Source organism: Naegleria gruberi (assembly GCF_000004985.1).
Source record: "Naegleria gruberi genomic scaffold NAEGRscaffold_4, whole genome shotgun sequence".
Lineage (NCBI taxonomy): Eukaryota > Heterolobosea > Eutetramitea > Acrasida > Naegleriidae > Naegleria > Naegleria gruberi.
In genome coordinates this window covers 216,056-233,609 of record NW_003163323.1, presented here as the reverse complement: position 1 = coordinate 233,609, position 17,554 = coordinate 216,056, and the positions used below count along the sequence as shown (strand labels likewise).

The 17,554-nt window shown below is 33.8% G+C and overlaps 10 protein-coding genes across 10 annotated transcripts; 7 read left to right on the top strand and 3 right to left on the bottom strand.

Moving 5' to 3' along the window:
- Window positions 1-413: 413 nt before the first annotated feature.
- Window positions 414-2,367, top strand: NAEGRDRAFT_62630 (uncharacterized protein; the record flags this gene model as incomplete). The annotated part of the gene is made up of 3 exons (XM_002682037.1): window positions 414-926; window positions 1,006-1,639; window positions 2,270-2,367. 3 exons carry the CDS (start codon window positions 414-416, stop codon window positions 2,365-2,367), a joined length of 1,245 nt encoding a protein of 414 aa, XP_002682083.1.
- Window positions 2,368-2,644: 277 nt separating this feature from the next.
- On the top strand, window positions 2,645-3,536 carry NAEGRDRAFT_78154 (uncharacterized protein; the record flags this gene model as incomplete). Its single annotated transcript, XM_002682036.1, has 1 exon — window positions 2,645-3,536. One exon carries the CDS (start codon window positions 2,645-2,647, stop codon window positions 3,173-3,175), a length of 531 nt encoding a protein of 176 aa, XP_002682082.1. The 3' UTR covers window positions 3,176-3,536.
- A 432-nt stretch (window positions 3,537-3,968) lies between these two features.
- Window positions 3,969-6,056, bottom strand: NAEGRDRAFT_45922 (uncharacterized protein; the record flags this gene model as incomplete). The annotated part of the gene is made up of 3 exons (XM_002681883.1): window positions 3,969-4,387; window positions 4,860-5,248; window positions 5,482-6,056. The coding sequence occupies 3 exons, from the start codon at window positions 6,054-6,056 to the stop codon at window positions 3,969-3,971; spliced, it is 1,383 nt and encodes a 460-aa protein (XP_002681929.1).
- A 433-nt stretch (window positions 6,057-6,489) lies between these two features.
- On the top strand, window positions 6,490-7,556 carry NAEGRDRAFT_56805 (uncharacterized protein; the record flags this gene model as incomplete). Its single annotated transcript, XM_002682035.1, has 2 exons — window positions 6,490-6,842; window positions 6,928-7,556. 2 exons carry the CDS (start codon window positions 6,490-6,492, stop codon window positions 7,535-7,537), a joined length of 963 nt encoding a protein of 320 aa, XP_002682081.1. The 3' UTR covers window positions 7,538-7,556.
- A 144-nt stretch (window positions 7,557-7,700) lies between these two features.
- NAEGRDRAFT_62626 (uncharacterized protein) lies at window positions 7,701-8,219 on the top strand (the record flags this gene model as incomplete). The annotated part of the gene is made up of 1 exon (XM_002682034.1): window positions 7,701-8,219. One exon carries the CDS (start codon window positions 7,701-7,703, stop codon window positions 8,217-8,219), a length of 519 nt encoding a protein of 172 aa, XP_002682080.1.
- A 692-nt stretch (window positions 8,220-8,911) lies between these two features.
- NAEGRDRAFT_30355 (uncharacterized protein) lies at window positions 8,912-10,544 on the top strand (the record flags this gene model as incomplete). The annotated part of the gene is made up of 3 exons (XM_002682033.1): window positions 8,912-9,136; window positions 9,211-9,769; window positions 9,829-10,544. 3 exons carry the CDS (start codon window positions 8,912-8,914, stop codon window positions 10,542-10,544), a joined length of 1,500 nt encoding a protein of 499 aa, XP_002682079.1.
- Window positions 10,545-10,590: 46 nt separating this feature from the next.
- On the bottom strand, window positions 10,591-11,019 carry NAEGRDRAFT_62624 (uncharacterized protein; the record flags this gene model as incomplete). The annotated part of the gene is made up of 1 exon (XM_002681882.1): window positions 10,591-11,019. One exon carries the CDS (start codon window positions 11,017-11,019, stop codon window positions 10,591-10,593), a length of 429 nt encoding a protein of 142 aa, XP_002681928.1.
- Window positions 11,020-11,368: 349 nt separating this feature from the next.
- NAEGRDRAFT_62623 (uncharacterized protein) lies at window positions 11,369-12,712 on the bottom strand (the record flags this gene model as incomplete). The annotated part of the gene is made up of 8 exons (XM_002681881.1): window positions 11,369-11,444; window positions 11,504-11,513; window positions 11,607-11,768; window positions 11,810-11,820; window positions 11,862-12,081; window positions 12,132-12,266; window positions 12,311-12,392; window positions 12,497-12,712. The coding sequence occupies 8 exons, from the start codon at window positions 12,710-12,712 to the stop codon at window positions 11,369-11,371; spliced, it is 912 nt and encodes a 303-aa protein (XP_002681927.1).
- Window positions 12,713-12,799: 87 nt separating this feature from the next.
- Window positions 12,800-13,387, top strand: NAEGRDRAFT_45919 (uncharacterized protein; the record flags this gene model as incomplete). The annotated part of the gene is made up of 1 exon (XM_002682032.1): window positions 12,800-13,387. One exon carries the CDS (start codon window positions 12,800-12,802, stop codon window positions 13,385-13,387), a length of 588 nt encoding a protein of 195 aa, XP_002682078.1.
- A 610-nt stretch (window positions 13,388-13,997) lies between these two features.
- Window positions 13,998-16,442, top strand: NAEGRDRAFT_62622 (uncharacterized protein; the record flags this gene model as incomplete). Its single annotated transcript, XM_002682031.1, has 1 exon — window positions 13,998-16,442. The coding sequence occupies one exon, from the start codon at window positions 13,998-14,000 to the stop codon at window positions 16,440-16,442; it is 2,445 nt and encodes an 814-aa protein (XP_002682077.1).
- Between the last annotated feature and the right edge of the window lie 1,112 nt (window positions 16,443-17,554).

Here is a 17,554-nt window from a genome sequence, read left to right as displayed (position 1 = left end):
ATCATAAGGCTTGATACGTTCTTCTTAAAATGTGAACGCTTTCCCATCAAAGATCTTTTTAGACACCAAACGTCCATCGAAGTGAAACCCACCTATTTGTGATGCGAATGTTTGTGTTGATGTTGTTTCGAGGTTCAGCAGCAGCTCATTATCCAGCCCACGAACTAGAAAAAAAGACTCAACACTATTTTGACAAGTGCCAGTATACTTTACAACTCAATAGTAGTAGTAGCACATATCAAATTCTCTGTCTATTGAAAAAACTCTTTTGTATTTTTATAAAACCAATCAAGGCTTGTACAATTTAAACTACCACCAACCACAACACTCTCTGCTTGTGATTGAGTCATATATCACTTCCGAATTTCCACTCTCTCTCTTGACCTACTCACTCTCTATTTGACTAGAACAAAATGTCGAGATATAACGATCCTAATTATTATCCAACTTCAACAACAACTTCATCATGGAATTTATTTAAACAAACATTTATGAATGGAAAACCAAAGAAGAAAAAGGTAACTTCTGGCACTGCTACAAAACCATCAACCTCATCGAGTACAAGTTCTTCTGGTTTGAATAATCCTGGTGTTCGTGCCTCTCTTCCAAATCCACATAATTCGAATAGATATTCAGATGATTCATCTTCAACTGGAGAAAGTCCAACAGTACCTACAGCGTTAGAGAGTAGTCATTCAACACCAACTTTACCTTTCCAAAGAAATCATTCAATGACAGATTTTGCATTGGAAAATCAAGAGAAATATGAAGGTTATGAAGATTCTGAACCTGTTTTTGCTACAGAAGAGGAAACTCCATTGTCTTCATCTAGTAATTCATCATCATCGGCTTTGGCAGGTAGTGAATCTCCCCAATCATTATCCTATCAACAAAGACCATTACCTCCAATTCCTTCAAATCCATCAGTAAGTTTATTGTTATTGTTTAATTAATTAACGGTAATGATGATTGAATTTAATTGAATTTGCATATGATATATAATAGTTGAGCAATTTGGATGAATGTAGTACTCCAACAACACCTGGATTGGATGCTCTTGTTGATGCTGTAGTTGATGTTGTAGAAACTGCAGAGGATGAAACCGAAACTGAACCTTTCGAAGACGTTTCTGATATGACTCAAATCAAACCTTCAATGTTATATCACTATGTCTTGAGAAAGTTTGTTAAAAATATTGATGGTTATGATGACCACACTTGTTCTGACATGTTTGACGAGTTCATTACTCAATATCTTGAAATGTGTGCCAAACTGAAGGAGGAAGGTAATGAGGAAATGAAAGAATTCTTCTCTTGGACAGATAAAGAAGTACGTAAATTAAGAGATAAGGAGAAACCAAGATCATTCCTTCTCCATCAATGTGCAAAATATAACAGATCATCATTAATCTTTTTACTCGTCTCAAAATACAAGTGTAACATAATGGCTCCAGATGAATCTGAATCGACACCGCTCCACTATGCTTGTAATCATAGAGGTTACGATGCTATTTCAATTCTTTGTCAACTCAAATCAAAGATTAACATTAGAGATAAGTTTGGAAAGAGTCCTTTGCAATTGCTTTTCAATAAGGCATTTATTGATGAGGAAATTGGAGATTTGCAAAGTGCTCAACATGGTTTCAAAGCTGCCCAAGTAATGTGTGGACAATTTGAAGGAGATTACAATTTCAAGACAACTGACGGTTCAACAATTTTACACATGGCTTGCGAAGCTGGACGATTGAATTCAGTCAAATTTTTAGTTAGTGAATCTGCTGAAGTTAATTCATCGGGAGGAATGGCTTCATCTCAAACAGGTAATAAGGTTTTGATAAACTCTAAGGACAAGTTTGGTAGAACACCAATTATGAGAGCAGCAGCAAGTGGACACATTAACATTGTAGAATATATTCTCACAAATACGAATCCAGCTGTTGTATTTGGTCCTGCTTCAAGAGATGATAAGAAACAAAACATTCTCCATCAAGCAGCTGTTACAGGAACCGATCCACTCATTAACAGACTTGCATTTTTGAATCCAACCCAATGTGCAGCATTGATGAAGGAACAAGACGCTACTGGTAACACACCACTCCACTTGGCAGTACAAAATGCAAACATCAAGACTGTTAATTTACTCTTAACTCTCCTCAGTAAGGACAGTATGAATGTACAAAATGATAAGGGTGAAACACCACTCCACTGCGCCTGCAGACTGAAAGAAAAGAATACTGCCGAGAGATTGTGTGGATTCTTGTATCAATCAGGAGCAAGTGAAAAGATAAAGGATAAAACCTCACAAACTCCAAAACAATTGGCAACTGAAAACGACCTAACCGTAAGCTTTGTAAAGAGGAAGAAGTAAATAAGTATCTATGTAACCAAACAATGTTTTTTACAGCGACCGAGTCCAAAAAAACCAAGTGTCTTTGACTTATTTGTATGTGTGGCAATATTGTACTGATTAAGACATATATAAACCGAATAACAATAGGCATCCATATATATATAAATTGTTCATTCCAAGTCCTAAGAGATGGTGAGGAAGATTGTTAAAAACTCTGGATGAATCTTATATTTGTCAATTCCGCCAAATATTGGAATTTCAAAAACAACAAGAAATTCAATAAAATTAAAAAAAAATGTTTAATTATCAAGACAATGGAAATCATCATCTCTCCAGAGAAGCATCGATCAAGGTTAAAAAGACCGAATATAAAAATATCATCAAGAAGAGAGCCATCGAAAATGTAAAGGAAAAGAGAAGACAATTACAAAATATGATTCGGGATCCCTTTTCAAATTCTAATGATGAAAATTTGGCTCTCCATGATGAATATATTCAAGCTTGTAAAACAGAAATGGAAAGAATATTTGCAGAGGAGAAGGGATCCATGTCCGATGATGAATATTTTGATTTACTTGTACAGATAGGAAATGAAATTGAAAATGAATGGAGAGAGGAAGAGGAAAATCATTTAAAACAATTTGAAGAGGAAGAAGCTTTGGAAGCTGAAGATTTACAACAATTAATAGATTACTATGAAAAGTCCGTATATTTATGTCCTTTGTGTAAGAAGAATCATTTACTCGAAACCAAACATTCACTCTTTTGTAAATGTGGTCTTCGGGTTCCTACTTCTGTTTGTGTTTTTTTGAATTTAAATTTCTAACATACTTTCACAATATATAGTCAAATGGATTGTCAATAAAATACATATCACAACAATTGATTGATTGTTATGGAGATCATGGAAAGGAATGTGATAAAAGTAAGTAATTTGTGGTAGAATTGACCAAAACAATTGTTTTAAATTAGCACCTGAGGTGGTGGTAGAAAAAAGAGCTGGAATGGAATTTGTTTCCTTGAGATGTGATCATTGTGATTTTCTGGAAATTATTATTTGAATCATTTCACTTGATTTGTTAGGATTATCTTGCTCCGTCTAATTCTGTTGCGCCAATCAATTCAGCAGAACCAAAATCAACTATGAAAAAATCAATAAATTTATTAAATTCCAACCACTTCATTTTTGATCGGTCAATTATGTTCAGAGAAGGATTCAGCAAATCCTAACACATCAACTTTATTTAGAACTTTTCCATTTGCTTGACAAATTCTTCAAAATCAATTCGCCCATCTTGATCAACATCAGCATCTTTAAAAATCAATTAATTTATAATATTATTTTCATATTTAACGAAGAATACAACTTACCCTTCATCATGGCATCAACATCAGTTTCGGAAATCTTTCCTTCAGTCAATTCCTTCATCATTGAAAATAACTCGGTACGATCAATGGTTCCTGATTTATCTGAATCAATCTTTTCAAACATTAATCTGTAAATATTGATATCTTGTTCCGAAAGTTTTTTGGACTGTGATGATTTGGACAAGTTGTTTGCTGATTGCACTTACCATTTTTTTATTATTTGAAATAATTGAAAAAGAGAGAGAATGGATTTATTTCTTTGGTGTGTTGGAGGTTGGTCTTTTTTGTTGATTTGCTTTAAGAGTATTGGCTCTGGCTTGCTTTCTCTTTTTTGGATCCTTCCAATCCTTTTCATAATTATCCCATATTTCACTTGGCAGAGTTATTGACACACCAAGAGAAAGGTTGGATTGAGATTCTGTTGAAATGTCATTTTGAAGTTTGTTCTTTTGCTCCCATTGATTTTTCATGAGAGCTTTTAATTCATCTCCAGTCTTGGATGATTCATCTTCATCCGGTATTGGATCTGGTAATGTGAATCCTCTTTCCCAAAGTAAATCAAATTTTGCAATTAAAATTCCAAGTAAATCTCTCGAAAATTCAGTTCTATTTGTTTCATCGTCCTCTTGAATGTTGGAAACAATTCGCTCTACATAAAAGCTCACTGGCTCTAAAATAATGAGTAAATATTAAAAAATCAAGGAAAGAGGAACCTACTTTCTAAATGATGCTTAACACCGATTGACTTTTCAGTTATTTGAAACTCGAATAAATCTTTAAAATCTAAATTAACTAGTCTTGAGTTTGATTTTGGATCAGGGTCTGGTAAGTAAATTGGATTGGATTCAATTGTCTTTTTAAAATCTTGTTCAGGATCTTCAGGCCATAAGAATTTCACTACATAATACACACACTTGATGAATGTGATTTCAGCAGGTTTCTTTGAATTGGTAGCCTTCTTCTTTGCAGAAGGAGCTCTCTTAACAGGAGTCTTTTTTCCGTTCTTATCAACATTGGCTGAATTTTCATCCTCAACAAATTTGATTTCCTCATCAAAATTCAACCCAACAAGTGGTGATAATGTGACAATAATCTTTGATTCTAATAAGAGTAAACATCATTGATCGATTTCAAAAACTTACTCTTTTCTCCTTCGAACCCTTTAAATAACTCCATATATCGCCTTCTTTGATCTTCATTGAGTTCATCATTATCCAATAATTTGATTTGAGGCACATTTGTTAGCACAGCGCCTCTGTAACTGTCAAACATGCAGAAGCAGTTTCCTTGCATATTTAACGACATTAGTTTGGGTAATTTTGATAGTATTCCAATAGTACTTTCTAAGTTATCAAGGTCATTAAAGCTCACATCCAGGGAAGCCAACTGTTCGCACTCATTCAAGAACGACAAGTCGGTGAGCCTATTATATCCCAATCCAAGGTGTATTAAATTTCCAAAAGATGCAAGTGGTATGCTTTTAGTTATTATGTTCGAGTAGGCATTTACTCCAAAAATATTGGCTGGGAGTCTTGTGATAGAATTAAGCTTGTTGAAAGACAATCCCAGAATCTCTAAATTTGTACATATTTTAGTAAAGTCAGAGTCTATGCTTTGTATCTTGGATGATGACAAGTCAACTTCTCTCAGATATTTAGAGGAGATCATATCTAGTGTATAATCCCGTGACATTTTGTTTGCAATCATTAACATTATATCTCTAATTCAGTTGTCATTAATTACAATAAAAACCCAGCTACTTACTCTACTGGTTTAGGATCCCTCAATAGCTTATTACTTTCAATTTCTCTCGTAAGGTTATATTCAATGTCAGCAAACAGTGTGCTTTTAATTTCCAGAGCTGCACCTCCTGACCAATTACCTTCCTCCTCTAATTTTTCAATTCTTGGTATTTTACAATCCTCTTTCAAAATCATTTTTCTATATACATCTCTGACATGATTCATGAATTGATTTCTGAATCTAACTCGATTCCTCTCCTCAGAATAATCCAAATAAATAGAATTTCTTATTTTTGTAAATAAGGCGTCCAAAGCAGTAGCTCCATTTTCCGTTATTATTTCCAAGCTATCTTCAAATCCAACTGTTGATATTGATGTTGTCCTATCCAATTCTCCTTCATCGTTTTCTCCATTCGTCTTGTCCCCTGATGTTGATATTATTGATGGAATTGTCTTGACTGATATAATAGAACGTTGTGATTTACTTTGTTTTAAATTAGCCTGTGAGGATTGCTTTGAATTACTACCTGATGTGGTTCCTACAGCACTTTCCTTAGACATTGCGCTGAGAGAACGATGAGAGCCAGCTGTAGACATTTTTTCTTTTAATGTTTTGGCGCCAATTCGTATCTACAGATTGTGTCTGATTGCTTCACCAATGATAGTGGAAAGATATTTGATGGAATTTATGATAAGAACAATGCAAATTTAATATTAAATTATTGATTGTGAATGATGATTTATTGATGTTCATTGTAATGCTCATGAGGTGCATTGAAATTCTATATGAGCAAATAAACCATTCCGTATTATATTATTCGATCTCTTGCATCACTCCATGTTAGCAGCAAGCACCACCAATAATAACTTGCTCAATGTGTGATGATGATAGTGATTTATTAAAATGTTTGAGGGTTGGAGAGGTTTCATTGTATTAGCTGTGTATGGCCGTGGGGTCTCTGAATTATTATTCAACTACAAAAAAAAAGCCTTTTAAAACTCTTTTACATTCTCTCTTTTGTATAACAACATGTCTTCTCAAGAAGCTATTGAAGAATCTCTTCTTTTGGACGGTCTCTCTGATCACTATAGGGAAGTTGTCAAGAGTTACATCAAGTTTACTCATCACAAGACTGACTTGCACCTCAAGGAAGTTTCTAGAGGTATTCAAGATATTAAGGATAGTAGATTGTTGGATAACCAATATAGTTTATTAGAGGTTAAGAATATTATTGACGCAGTGGAAACGGTAGTCAAGACTACAATTAAATCGGAAACACAATATGCCAGCCATACATCCATTGAATTATTAAGACAAGTTTTCTCTGAGGCTGATCAGGCTGGATTTAAACTCAAAGTTGATATTTCAAGTATTGAAGACGAGTAGGTATTTAATAATTATTATTTGGATTTATTGAATATAATTTAATTCTAATTAACAATTTAATTTTCAATAATACATTAATAGAGAAACATTGAAGGAAATGGCAAAAATTGAAACTGCCATGTTTCCAAAGACTGTTCCAACAAGCGGAAATAAGCTCCCATCTCTTAAACCAGCAGGTGGTGATGATACTCTCAAATTGAAAAAGGAAAATGATCAAATGAGAGATCAATTAACCTCCCTTCAAAAGGCATACAATGAAATGATGAAGGCAAAGACTGAAATCACCGATACTTTGAACAAGACCACAGATGAATTAACAAGATTGAAGCATAAGGTTGAAGGAACCGTCGATCCAAAGGAAGAACAAGAAAAGGCTGAATTAAAGAGCAGTATTGAACAATTATCTACCCAATCAAAAGCCCAACAAGATGAAAATTCCAATTTGAAGGCCAGTTTGGAATCCCTCAAACAATCTCTCGACAAGTGCGAAGCTGAAAAGAAGGAAATTGAAAAGGCTGTTGATAATCTGAAGAAGGATATCGCCACCGCTCAAAATGAATTAACTCTCAAGGTTAATCAAACTTCTCAATTCCAAAACATGATGAATATCGTCAAGACCAAGAATGAAGAACTCAAAGAATTGAGAGATAGAATTAAGAAAATCGACCCAAGCTTTGAAGTTAAAGAATAAATCCACTATCATAACTACTTCCCAAAATAAACCCTACCCATTATTTCTTTTTATATCCTTAAAGACCAATGTCCATTCAAAATCGTAGTAGACTAGTCTCCTCCCAAGTAGCTCTTTGGTCTCCTCACAAAAACTGAAAAGCAACAATACCATTCAGAAAAAAATGTTTGCATTACTCTTCTCTCTTTTTCAGCTCATTATTGGCTTCCTTGAAAATGTCTATCATAGTCTAGTTCCAGACCTGAATCAACATTTTGAAATGAAAAGGAGTAACAATAATTCACTCGCCTATCATCCATACCCTCATCTTGTTACATTGGATACCAATTTTAAATCACTCCAAAAACATGTTGCTGTTGATGCTCAATCTCAAATTACATCAACAGATAACGACAGTCTCAAGATACAATCATCGACAAGAGATGTTTCTTCATCCACTCTTGCTTGTTCTGACAACTCTCACTCATCCAAACAAGAAGATCAACCATCCACCATTCAGAAGCTGCCTCTCCAAACCAAAACATTGCCCTCCTTCCAATCCAATCTATCAAACAACCCTCGTAGAAGATATCCCTTCTTTCTACACATGCAATCAGCAAGCAACAGTAGTAGAAAGCGATTAAGCAGCGCCTCTCTCCTCTGTAGAAATATGAATTGGAATGGAGGAAATTTTAAGGAGTGATTCTTTACTTTTTTGGTTATAATATTTTTGGTTGACTTGATGTTATCTCTTCTTACTATGGACTAAGAGAGTGAGTGATTTTTGAATTTTTCCTTGAAATTCGAACAGCTTATAAGGATAGATGCGAATCCTCCTCTGAATTGCAATTACTGTTATTGATGTTTAAAGATTCTCCTCAAGTGATTTTGGGGAGAGAGAAATAAATTTTTATTACCTAAAATAGAGTATTGATATGCTTTAATCGATTGGAGATTATTCTTGATTCAATGGTCATATTGTAATGGTTGTAAGGAGGCAATGAAAATGGATGAATTCATGTTGTAAACTTTGATTCAGATTTGTGGGCCTTGCTAAGATTTTCACTCCGCTCTCGTTGACATGAAAAAAGATGTCTCGTGAAATTTCAAACTCTTCATTCTCAAAAAAAAAATACATGAAAACTAATCTTGCACTGTGCATTCTACTGGGATTCTTATTGATCATTTATTCGAATCATCAACAAGTAAAATGTAGTGATCAAGATGAATTGATTGTAACATCTCCTCTCGGTAAATACAAGGGTTTCATCTCATCATTTCCTGAATATCAAATAACTGCCAGAGCTTTCACAGGAATTCGTTATTCGAAACCACCTATTGGAAAGTTGAGATTCCAACCATCACAACCAATTGGTAAACATGATGGAATCTTTTATGCAAATAACACAATCCCAACCCCAGGTATGTCATACTAATCTATTAACTTTCGAATATTATCATCAATTAGCATGCCCGCAACGATGTGAATTACCTCCCTTAACTTGTCCGTCAACTCAGAGTGAAGATTGTCTATTTATTGATCTATTTACTCCTAGGATTGATACTATCAGGGATCAACTTGTTCCTGTTTATGTTTTTTTACCTGGTGGTCATTTTGAGGTTTGTAAACTATTTAACTATTTAAATATTTAACTATTTAATTTTGTAAAATAATATTCAATGAAAAAAAATAGCAAGGTGGACCTGATGTTATACTCTATGATGGAACTTACATTGCAAACAAGACAAATATCATTATAATTGTTGGTTCTTATCGTTTGGGAGCTTTGGGATGGTTGGTCAACTCAAAAGCAGGAATGGAAGGCAATTATGGATTTACTGATCAATTGCAATTATTACAATGGATTCAAAATAATATTGCTGCATTTGGAGGTGATCCTAAACAAGTAACCATTGGAGGTCAATCAGCTGGAGCTAGCTCAACAACTGCTCATTTAGTTAGTCCTGCAAGTAAGGGTCTTTTTTCAAAGGTCATTATAGAAAGTAATCCCTTGGTATTACCAATGAGAATGATTGATGATGCCACTGAAAATCTTGGAAAACCATTTGCTAAACAAGTTGGTTGTGAGGTGAATGATTTTGAATGTTTCCAAAATTTGTCAATTGAAAAAATTCTTGAGGGACAATATTTCATGGATACTTATAAGAATTTATCAATTCCTTTGGAGACATTCTTACCGTGGGCTCCAACTGTATCAAAGGGTGGATTGATTCCTTATCAAACTTTTGAAGGTAGGTTTAATTTGTGTTGGAATTGTATTCGAAAGTGATTTTAATGTAAATATGAAAAGCTATTGAGAAGGGATTGTATCACAAGGTGCCAATCATGATTGGAAACGTCAGAGAGGAAGCTCTCTTGTTCATTTATATGGGAATTCACAACAAGCTCAATACTGTTGAATATTTAGCATTAATTATGGACATTTTCGGAGTTGAGGATGGAGTTAGAATTCTAGATTGGTATAGACCACTATTGGATGGTGATAAGAGACCTATTACATCAGTTCTTGGTACAGATTACATTTTCTTGTGTCCATTGAGAAAGATTCTCTCTCAAATTTCACAACAAAATCCACAACTTCCAATCTATAACTATATCTTTGACCATGTCTTGTCATTTGATGCTTGGGGACCAAGATATAACTATTGTGTTGGTCATGTTTGTCATGGAGCTGAATTACCATTCGTATTCCACTCAATTGGAACAACATTCATGCCAGATATGCATTTCAATCCAGAGGAAGAACGTTTGTCAGCATCCATGGTTGAGTATATCACTAACTTTGTGAAATTTGGTAATCCAAATCAAGGAAAGAATACAACCAATCTCATTCAGTGGCCTAAATTCTCTGCTGATAATCGTCAGACATTGTTTTTCCAAACTCCTGCCAATCAAATTGTCACTGATTTCCATAAGAAGTATTGTGATGAATTGGATTTTATTGGATATGATCATGGATGGTTTAATCAACAAAGGGATAAAAATACTAAAACAAAACTGAACTAGACACTTTGTAACATTTACTATAAATGGAAACTTTAATTTTTAATGATTATTCTTCACCACCAATTCCATAATCCGCACCAGTGCCTTCATTAATGATGGTCTTAATCTCGCTTTCTGATTTCTCTGCAATGACAGCAACAATCTTTGAAGTCAACTCATCAATATATTCTTGGAGAAGTGATTGAATTTCTTGATGATGTCTTCTAATTTCTTCTGGTTGACTAATTGTTTCAACTGTCTCTTGTTTCAACGCGAGTTCAGTTAAATATTTGCCAATTGTTCTCACATTAAATAGAACAAATTCTTTAACATCTGATCTTTCACGTCTTGCTTTCTTTCCAAATTCAGTGAAAATTTGGCAACATTGTTTGGCCCATTCTGTGTTAATGTTGTGTGCAATAATTTCATTAAATGTTGGGATTTTAATGTCAGAGAATGAGTTGTCTTCCTTTTCTATGCAAACGAATTCACCCATGTTGTGTTTATTGTTGTTGTTTTTTATTGTTAATTGTTTTCGAATGAAAGCACTAATTGATAAATACTATTGTTGCGTACTGAAGAGATATTAGTAACATGGTTATGACAAATGACAAATTCAGACAACACTTAATGCGTAATTTGGTCAAGTGACAACCACTTTAAATTCAATATTCTTCAGATAATTAGATTGTTTGTAGAAATGAATGTCTTAACAATATTTTCATCACAAGTCAAACCTTGAGTTCCATTATTACTAAGTGGTTCTTTGTTTTAATAAATTCAAAAAAGATTGTTTTGAGATGATATTAAATATCATTTTAGTAAATAAATTATTTTTAATAGGTTTAAACAATTGGTACAGCAAAAGCACATTGTGTTTCAATTGCCAAATTGTAGAATCTTGTGGTACCTCTAATAATTCTGTTAAAATTTAAATAATTGAGTAAAAATTTAGTTATTTCAAAATAATGATAACATACCTGAAGAATCCTGTAGTAGTTGAGCAATTATTTCAAAATAATAATTATAAATCATTATTTCAAGATGATAATCATTAATTATTATTATATTATTATTACATACCTTGTTCTCCATATGGTTCGCCCCAACTGTTTCTAACAATCCAATACTTCTTTCCATTTTCTTCTCCCCAACCAACAACTGAAATGATGTGATTAATCATTGGGAAGATTTCAAATTCTTCAAAGATACCTCCAGTGTAGGCTTCCAACTTGTTAGTAGCATCTAATTACAATTAATTTTCATTAAATTCAAAATTAACATACCAATACCACAACTAATTATTTCAGTTTTGGAAATTCAATTAAATATACTTACGAAATTGGACCACGAGCAAAAATTTCAGACATCATTTGATGTTCACCATCAATGCTACCATATTCTCCAACCTTCCATCTCTTGAAGTTTGTGATTGGAGAACATCCAGTGGAATTACAAGTACCACATTTAGCAAAAGCAGTACAGTCTTGATCTTGAGCCTTATAATTGTTACAAGATTCATCAGGAATACCATAATCATGAGCATATTGATAGACAGCTATATAGTTGACGTATTAATATTAATTAATCATTACATTTGACACTTACGAACATCATCACCACCTTCACAACTTCCAGCATCACCACAAGCAATAACGTGTTGAACAGAGAGGAGAGCACGTGGAGCTTGTCCCTTTCTGGCAATGTTAATTCTATCAGCCAAAGCAGAAGTACTTCCGTGAGCTTTTGAAAATTAGAAAAAACAATTTAAATACTATTAAACATACCCCAACAACTTCCACAATATGTTGGAATGTGTTGATTTCTAGTAACAGACAAATAGTTAACACCACTAACATTTCTCCAATCCTATCCACACAATTTTCATCATCCACACAAAAATCATCCAATCAATCGTCGATTTTTGAATCATTTGATAAATACAAATTACTACATTTGCTATAAAAACATACCCAAGAAGATGGAAGATCTTGTGGAGCATAAATATCGTGTGGTCTAGGAGTTTTGATAACAGACTTGACATAACGTGGATCGGAACCATCATAACGTTTATCCTTTCTATAACATGGATTTCTCTGATGGAAACTCTTTTGTTCAGTAGAGGCAAAAGCCACAGAAACCAAACACAAGGCTGCGATGAGGAAAGCAACAGCGCAAATTCTATTCATTTTTTTTACAGATGAAAAAGTAACGCCGGAGAAAGGCAAATGCTAACTCCGTTTGATAAGGTTGTTATGAAAATCAATAAGAAAAAAATGAATGATCAACAATTTCGTATTGAAGAGATTGCAGGAAGTTATTCTTGCTCAGCACCAGTTGAGCAAAAGAAAGTTGCAGCACAAATTGTTCATCAAGGACTTGCAGAAAGATTCGGAGATGAATACGATGAAAGTTTTAATCAAGATTTGAATGATTTGGATGCAAATTATTTGGTTTTTTGTGCCATGTTTTCGACTAGTAATAATGAAATGATAGGGACTGGTGCATTGAGTTTGGAACATTTCACATCAAAACTTGTGGAAAATAATCATGATCAAGATTCGGATAATTCCAAGCAAAGGGAGAGTGAAAATGAGTATTGTCTGAGAGTAGGGAGGGTTTCTGTGATTAAAGAATATAGAAGAAAAGGATTGGCTTTCCAAATCATGAAATATTTAATTTCAAAGGCAGGTCAATTATATGTGAAATTGAAAGATGATGAAAATAAGGTAATGAAGAGCTGGCTTGTTGTGGAAACAGACACACCCTGGATTGAAGCAGTGGAACTCTACAAAAAGTTGGGCTTTATTCAAGTTTGTGAAAGAGATGGCTGTGTCCATTTCAAAAAGGAAATTGAAATGTAATTGGATTTTGACTAAATTGAGAAAATACATTGATTAGTTTTATTGAATAATTTCAAAATGAAAAAAAGAGAGAAGAGAAAGGAAACTGAAGCACCAAAGCAAAGTGCTTCTAACCAAGATGAAATAAACGAATCAGAATTGGAACATTTGGATGAAACAAACGAAATAGGTGATAGGGCCAATAATGAAGAGATGGAATTGATCAATGCCCACACGCACGATATTCCTATCGTAAATATTCGATTGGCAATCAATAGGAAACGTCTATAATTATTGTCCTTGTTTCACAAGTTGTATAGCTTGCATCAAGCTTTACAAGCAGCAGAAGGAAATACAAATAAATTCTCCTCTTGTTATCGTATCTCAGATCACCAATATCTCCCCGAAACAATATTTTCCAACAGAATGCTCGAGCCTTACTACAGCCATGGTGATATTTTTTATATTCGCCCATAATTTCATATTAAGACTAAGCCAGACACTTTTGGATGTTGTCTCTTTCCACACAGTGCTGGATCATTGTTCCATTGATGCGATAACGTCTGTGTTGATAAGTACAGTTCAACAAACCGAATACGATACGCACAAACTCTAACACAATCAAAAGAAAATGACTCGTATTCAACCACTTGTTACCTCTTCAAAGCCTAATAGTGAGCAAAAACTACAGGAAAAGGTTCCAGGCAAAAATTCAGACCAAAACGCTTCACCAGCTGAGGCACCAAGGAAAACGATTCAGAGTCGTTCGAGGGTTTTAAGCTTTTTTTCTTCCATCAAATTTATTCTTGTCTTTATTATATTTCTCTTGATATTGTCATGTACAGTCGTGTTTGACTCGATATGGATAACAGCATTCAGTTCAGAGGTTGGTACATTGAGTGAGAAGGTGAGAAAATCAGAATTTGATGTCATTATTTCCTACACAGAGACTTCTATTAAGAATGTGGTATTGGCAACAGAATCCACAAAATCACAACTCGACCCTAATTTTGATTTCACTAATCAAACTCTCATAATGGATCGAACATTTAGATTGCAGAAAGTTATTAAATCTCACATTGATTTTCTGAACATGCTCTCGATTGGTGATGCTAGTGGTAACATGTATGGAATTACGGTTGACGAAACATCAGTAATGTACACAGCAGTGAATCAGGGACAGAATCAAAGCTATTGGAATTGTATAGACCCAGAGCATAACGATGTTTGTATCCATCAAACAAAACCTGATAGGGTGGTCAACTCAACTGATTACACATTCCTTTCTCAGACAGCTACAAGGAATCCAGGGAAGACTATTTTCTCTCCATCATTTGTTGCTTCAACAAACTCTAATCAGTTGAATATTGCTTGTACCAGTAGCATATCATCCTATGGTAAAATCAATGATTTTGTAACAATAGTTATGAATCTTGATGTTTTATCAGAGTTCCTTTACAAACAAACAGTCAATATTACAGGAACTGTTGGGTTTGTATTTGAAACACAATCAAAAAACATGATTGCTTCAGGTTTTCTAGAAGACGTGTTCACAGAAAGAGATTCCACTCGAAAGACATTCTCAACCCATGGGGGTGGTGTCACCAAATTTGGAGATCAAATAGCTTTACAATTCAATAATGATTTTCAAAATCTTGCTTGTAACACCAATGTTACAGTTATAATTGATGACACTTATGTATCAGTTCGAAGAATGTGTATTGATGAAGGTATTGATTGGATATTAGTGTACAGCGTCCCAAAATGGAATTATATTGGTAATATGATTTTTGCTATTGTTTGTGCAATTGTTGGGTCTGTTGTGGTAGTTATATTTGGATTAACTATGACAACTGTGTTTTCTATTATGGTTGTTAAGCCATTCCAAAATTTAATAGACTCATTTGAATTGGTTTCGAATATGGAACTGGATAATTTTCGTTTGTCTAGGTCTTTACTCTCTGAAGTGAAATCCTTGCAAGTTCACTTTATAGGTATGGTAGAAAGAATTAGATTGTACAGAAAATTTATTCCAGGTCACTTGTTGAGTAAGTTGGACAACAACAATTCAGAAGATGGAGAAGTTGAGAAAGTTGAAGAAACACCTTTGCAAGAAAAGCACAAAGACTCATCCTCGTTTTCAAATTCTAATACTAACTCTCATTCAGGCATTCTTTCAAGAAAATTACTCAAACAACAAAGTTCTGTCGTCAACATGTTCTCTCTATATTTGGAAAAGAAGAGAGTTACTGCTGTTAGTGCCTTTTTGGACGGTGTCAATATTTTGTTCAACAATGCCAATCCAAAAGAGTGTCTTTCCATTTTGACAGATGTTTTTGATGTTATTAACTATGTAGCAAAGATTAGTAATGGACAAGTTGGTAAATTTGAAAATGAAACAGTTACAATTCTCTTCAATGCTTCAGGTGATCAACATAAACATGAAATGAAGGGTCTTCAATGTTGTCATTCCTTATTGAAAAAATTGATAACTTTACAGGAAAATAAGCTATCACAGCATATTGTTTATGAGAATAATCCGACATTGAATTTGGATTTCCATATTGTTGCAACAACTCAAGAATGTATGTGTGGTAATGTGGGAACAAAGGAGATTATGAACTTTGGTGTTTTTGGAAGTGTTCAATACAATATTCAAGGCATGATTGAAACTGCAAAAGAGTTGGATATTCCAATAGTTATTTCTCATGAATTATTCCAGAAAATTGACAACAAGTTTCAAGTTAGATTTGTTGATTTTAAGAATTTTGTGTTGGATGATTATTATTCATATCCAAACATTGCAGATAAAAGTCAAATTCACGCACCAAGAAAAGTTTACGAATTGGGTGAAAGTATTAATAATGAAGCTGATGAATGGATGTATGAATTGAATGCAAAGGAGAAGAATGAACAATGGAATATTTACAATGAAGCAACTCAAGAATATTTCAATGAGAATTTCAACAATGCTGCCACCTTACTTTCAAAATATTTACAAAATAATGCAAGTGACAAAGTTGCTATCCATTTGAAGAAAAATTGTGAAAAGAGAATGAACTTTGCAGATCTATAAACAATTTTTATTTGAAATAAGCCAATTTTGGGTCAACCCGACGAAAACCATCTCCCTAAAGCACTATGTTGAGGCTTTGCTTTGCTTCAGGCTTTCAATATGGATTTATAAAGAACACTAGTGATTCAGAATTTGCTTTCCTTAGATGCCATTTATTGCTGGCTGTGCCTAGAAGTGGGATTTGCTCTATCCAATGAGTTGTTGTTGTATAAAAAGAGAAAGCTACCCAGCGTCATTTCAAAGTTTGTTACAATGTAGTTTTGCTTAATAAAACCATATCTAATAGTTGATAGGTTCGTTAAAATAGGCATCGTTTTAACATTGAATGGCCTGTTTGCTAATTTGAAAAATGAGGAGAAATTTAAACTTGATGAAGAATAGAGATGCACGGCAGGTGTGCAAATTGATGATGTTTGAGAAACAAGTTGCACATAGTGAAGAAACCATTCTTTTCCTTAACGAAATTGATGAGTTCAGAAAATTGTATCAACCAGTCAAACATGAACCATCAGTGCAGCAAACTGATTAACACCTTCATCAAAACAGGCAGTGTGAATGAACTAAATTTAGGAATTGTCACAAAGTCAAAAGTTCTAACACTATGGCAACAAGTACAAATTGGATCTTGATGAATTGTTCAAAGATGTAATTTTCTCAGTCTCTTTGGATTTGATGAGCGATCAGTTTTTGAGATTTGCTAGAAGTTCTATGATTGTAGAATTTCTCGAAAAACAAGGCGAATTATTTACTCGTTCAATTGCGATTGACATTTCCAAAGGTTTTATGTGGATTTTAGATTCAAACCAAAAGAGTTGACCAGAAAAACAATTGAGGATCGAGAGATTTACTTTGCAATCAGTGTTATGGAAGACTCAGTATCTTGTTTTAATATTCGGCTTTAAAGGTTATAATTGTTGCATCAAAATAATGATCAACAAACCTCATCCTGTAGAAATTTAGAACCTCTTCCTCTCCATTATCGAAAAAGTTGGAAATCTTTCAAAACTCAATATGTGTTTGATGAAGATCAAAAGCACGAGGGCATGCACTTGTACAAAGTTGTAACTACATTTCAACATCCACTAGAAGAATCCTGGAAATGTCTCAGACAT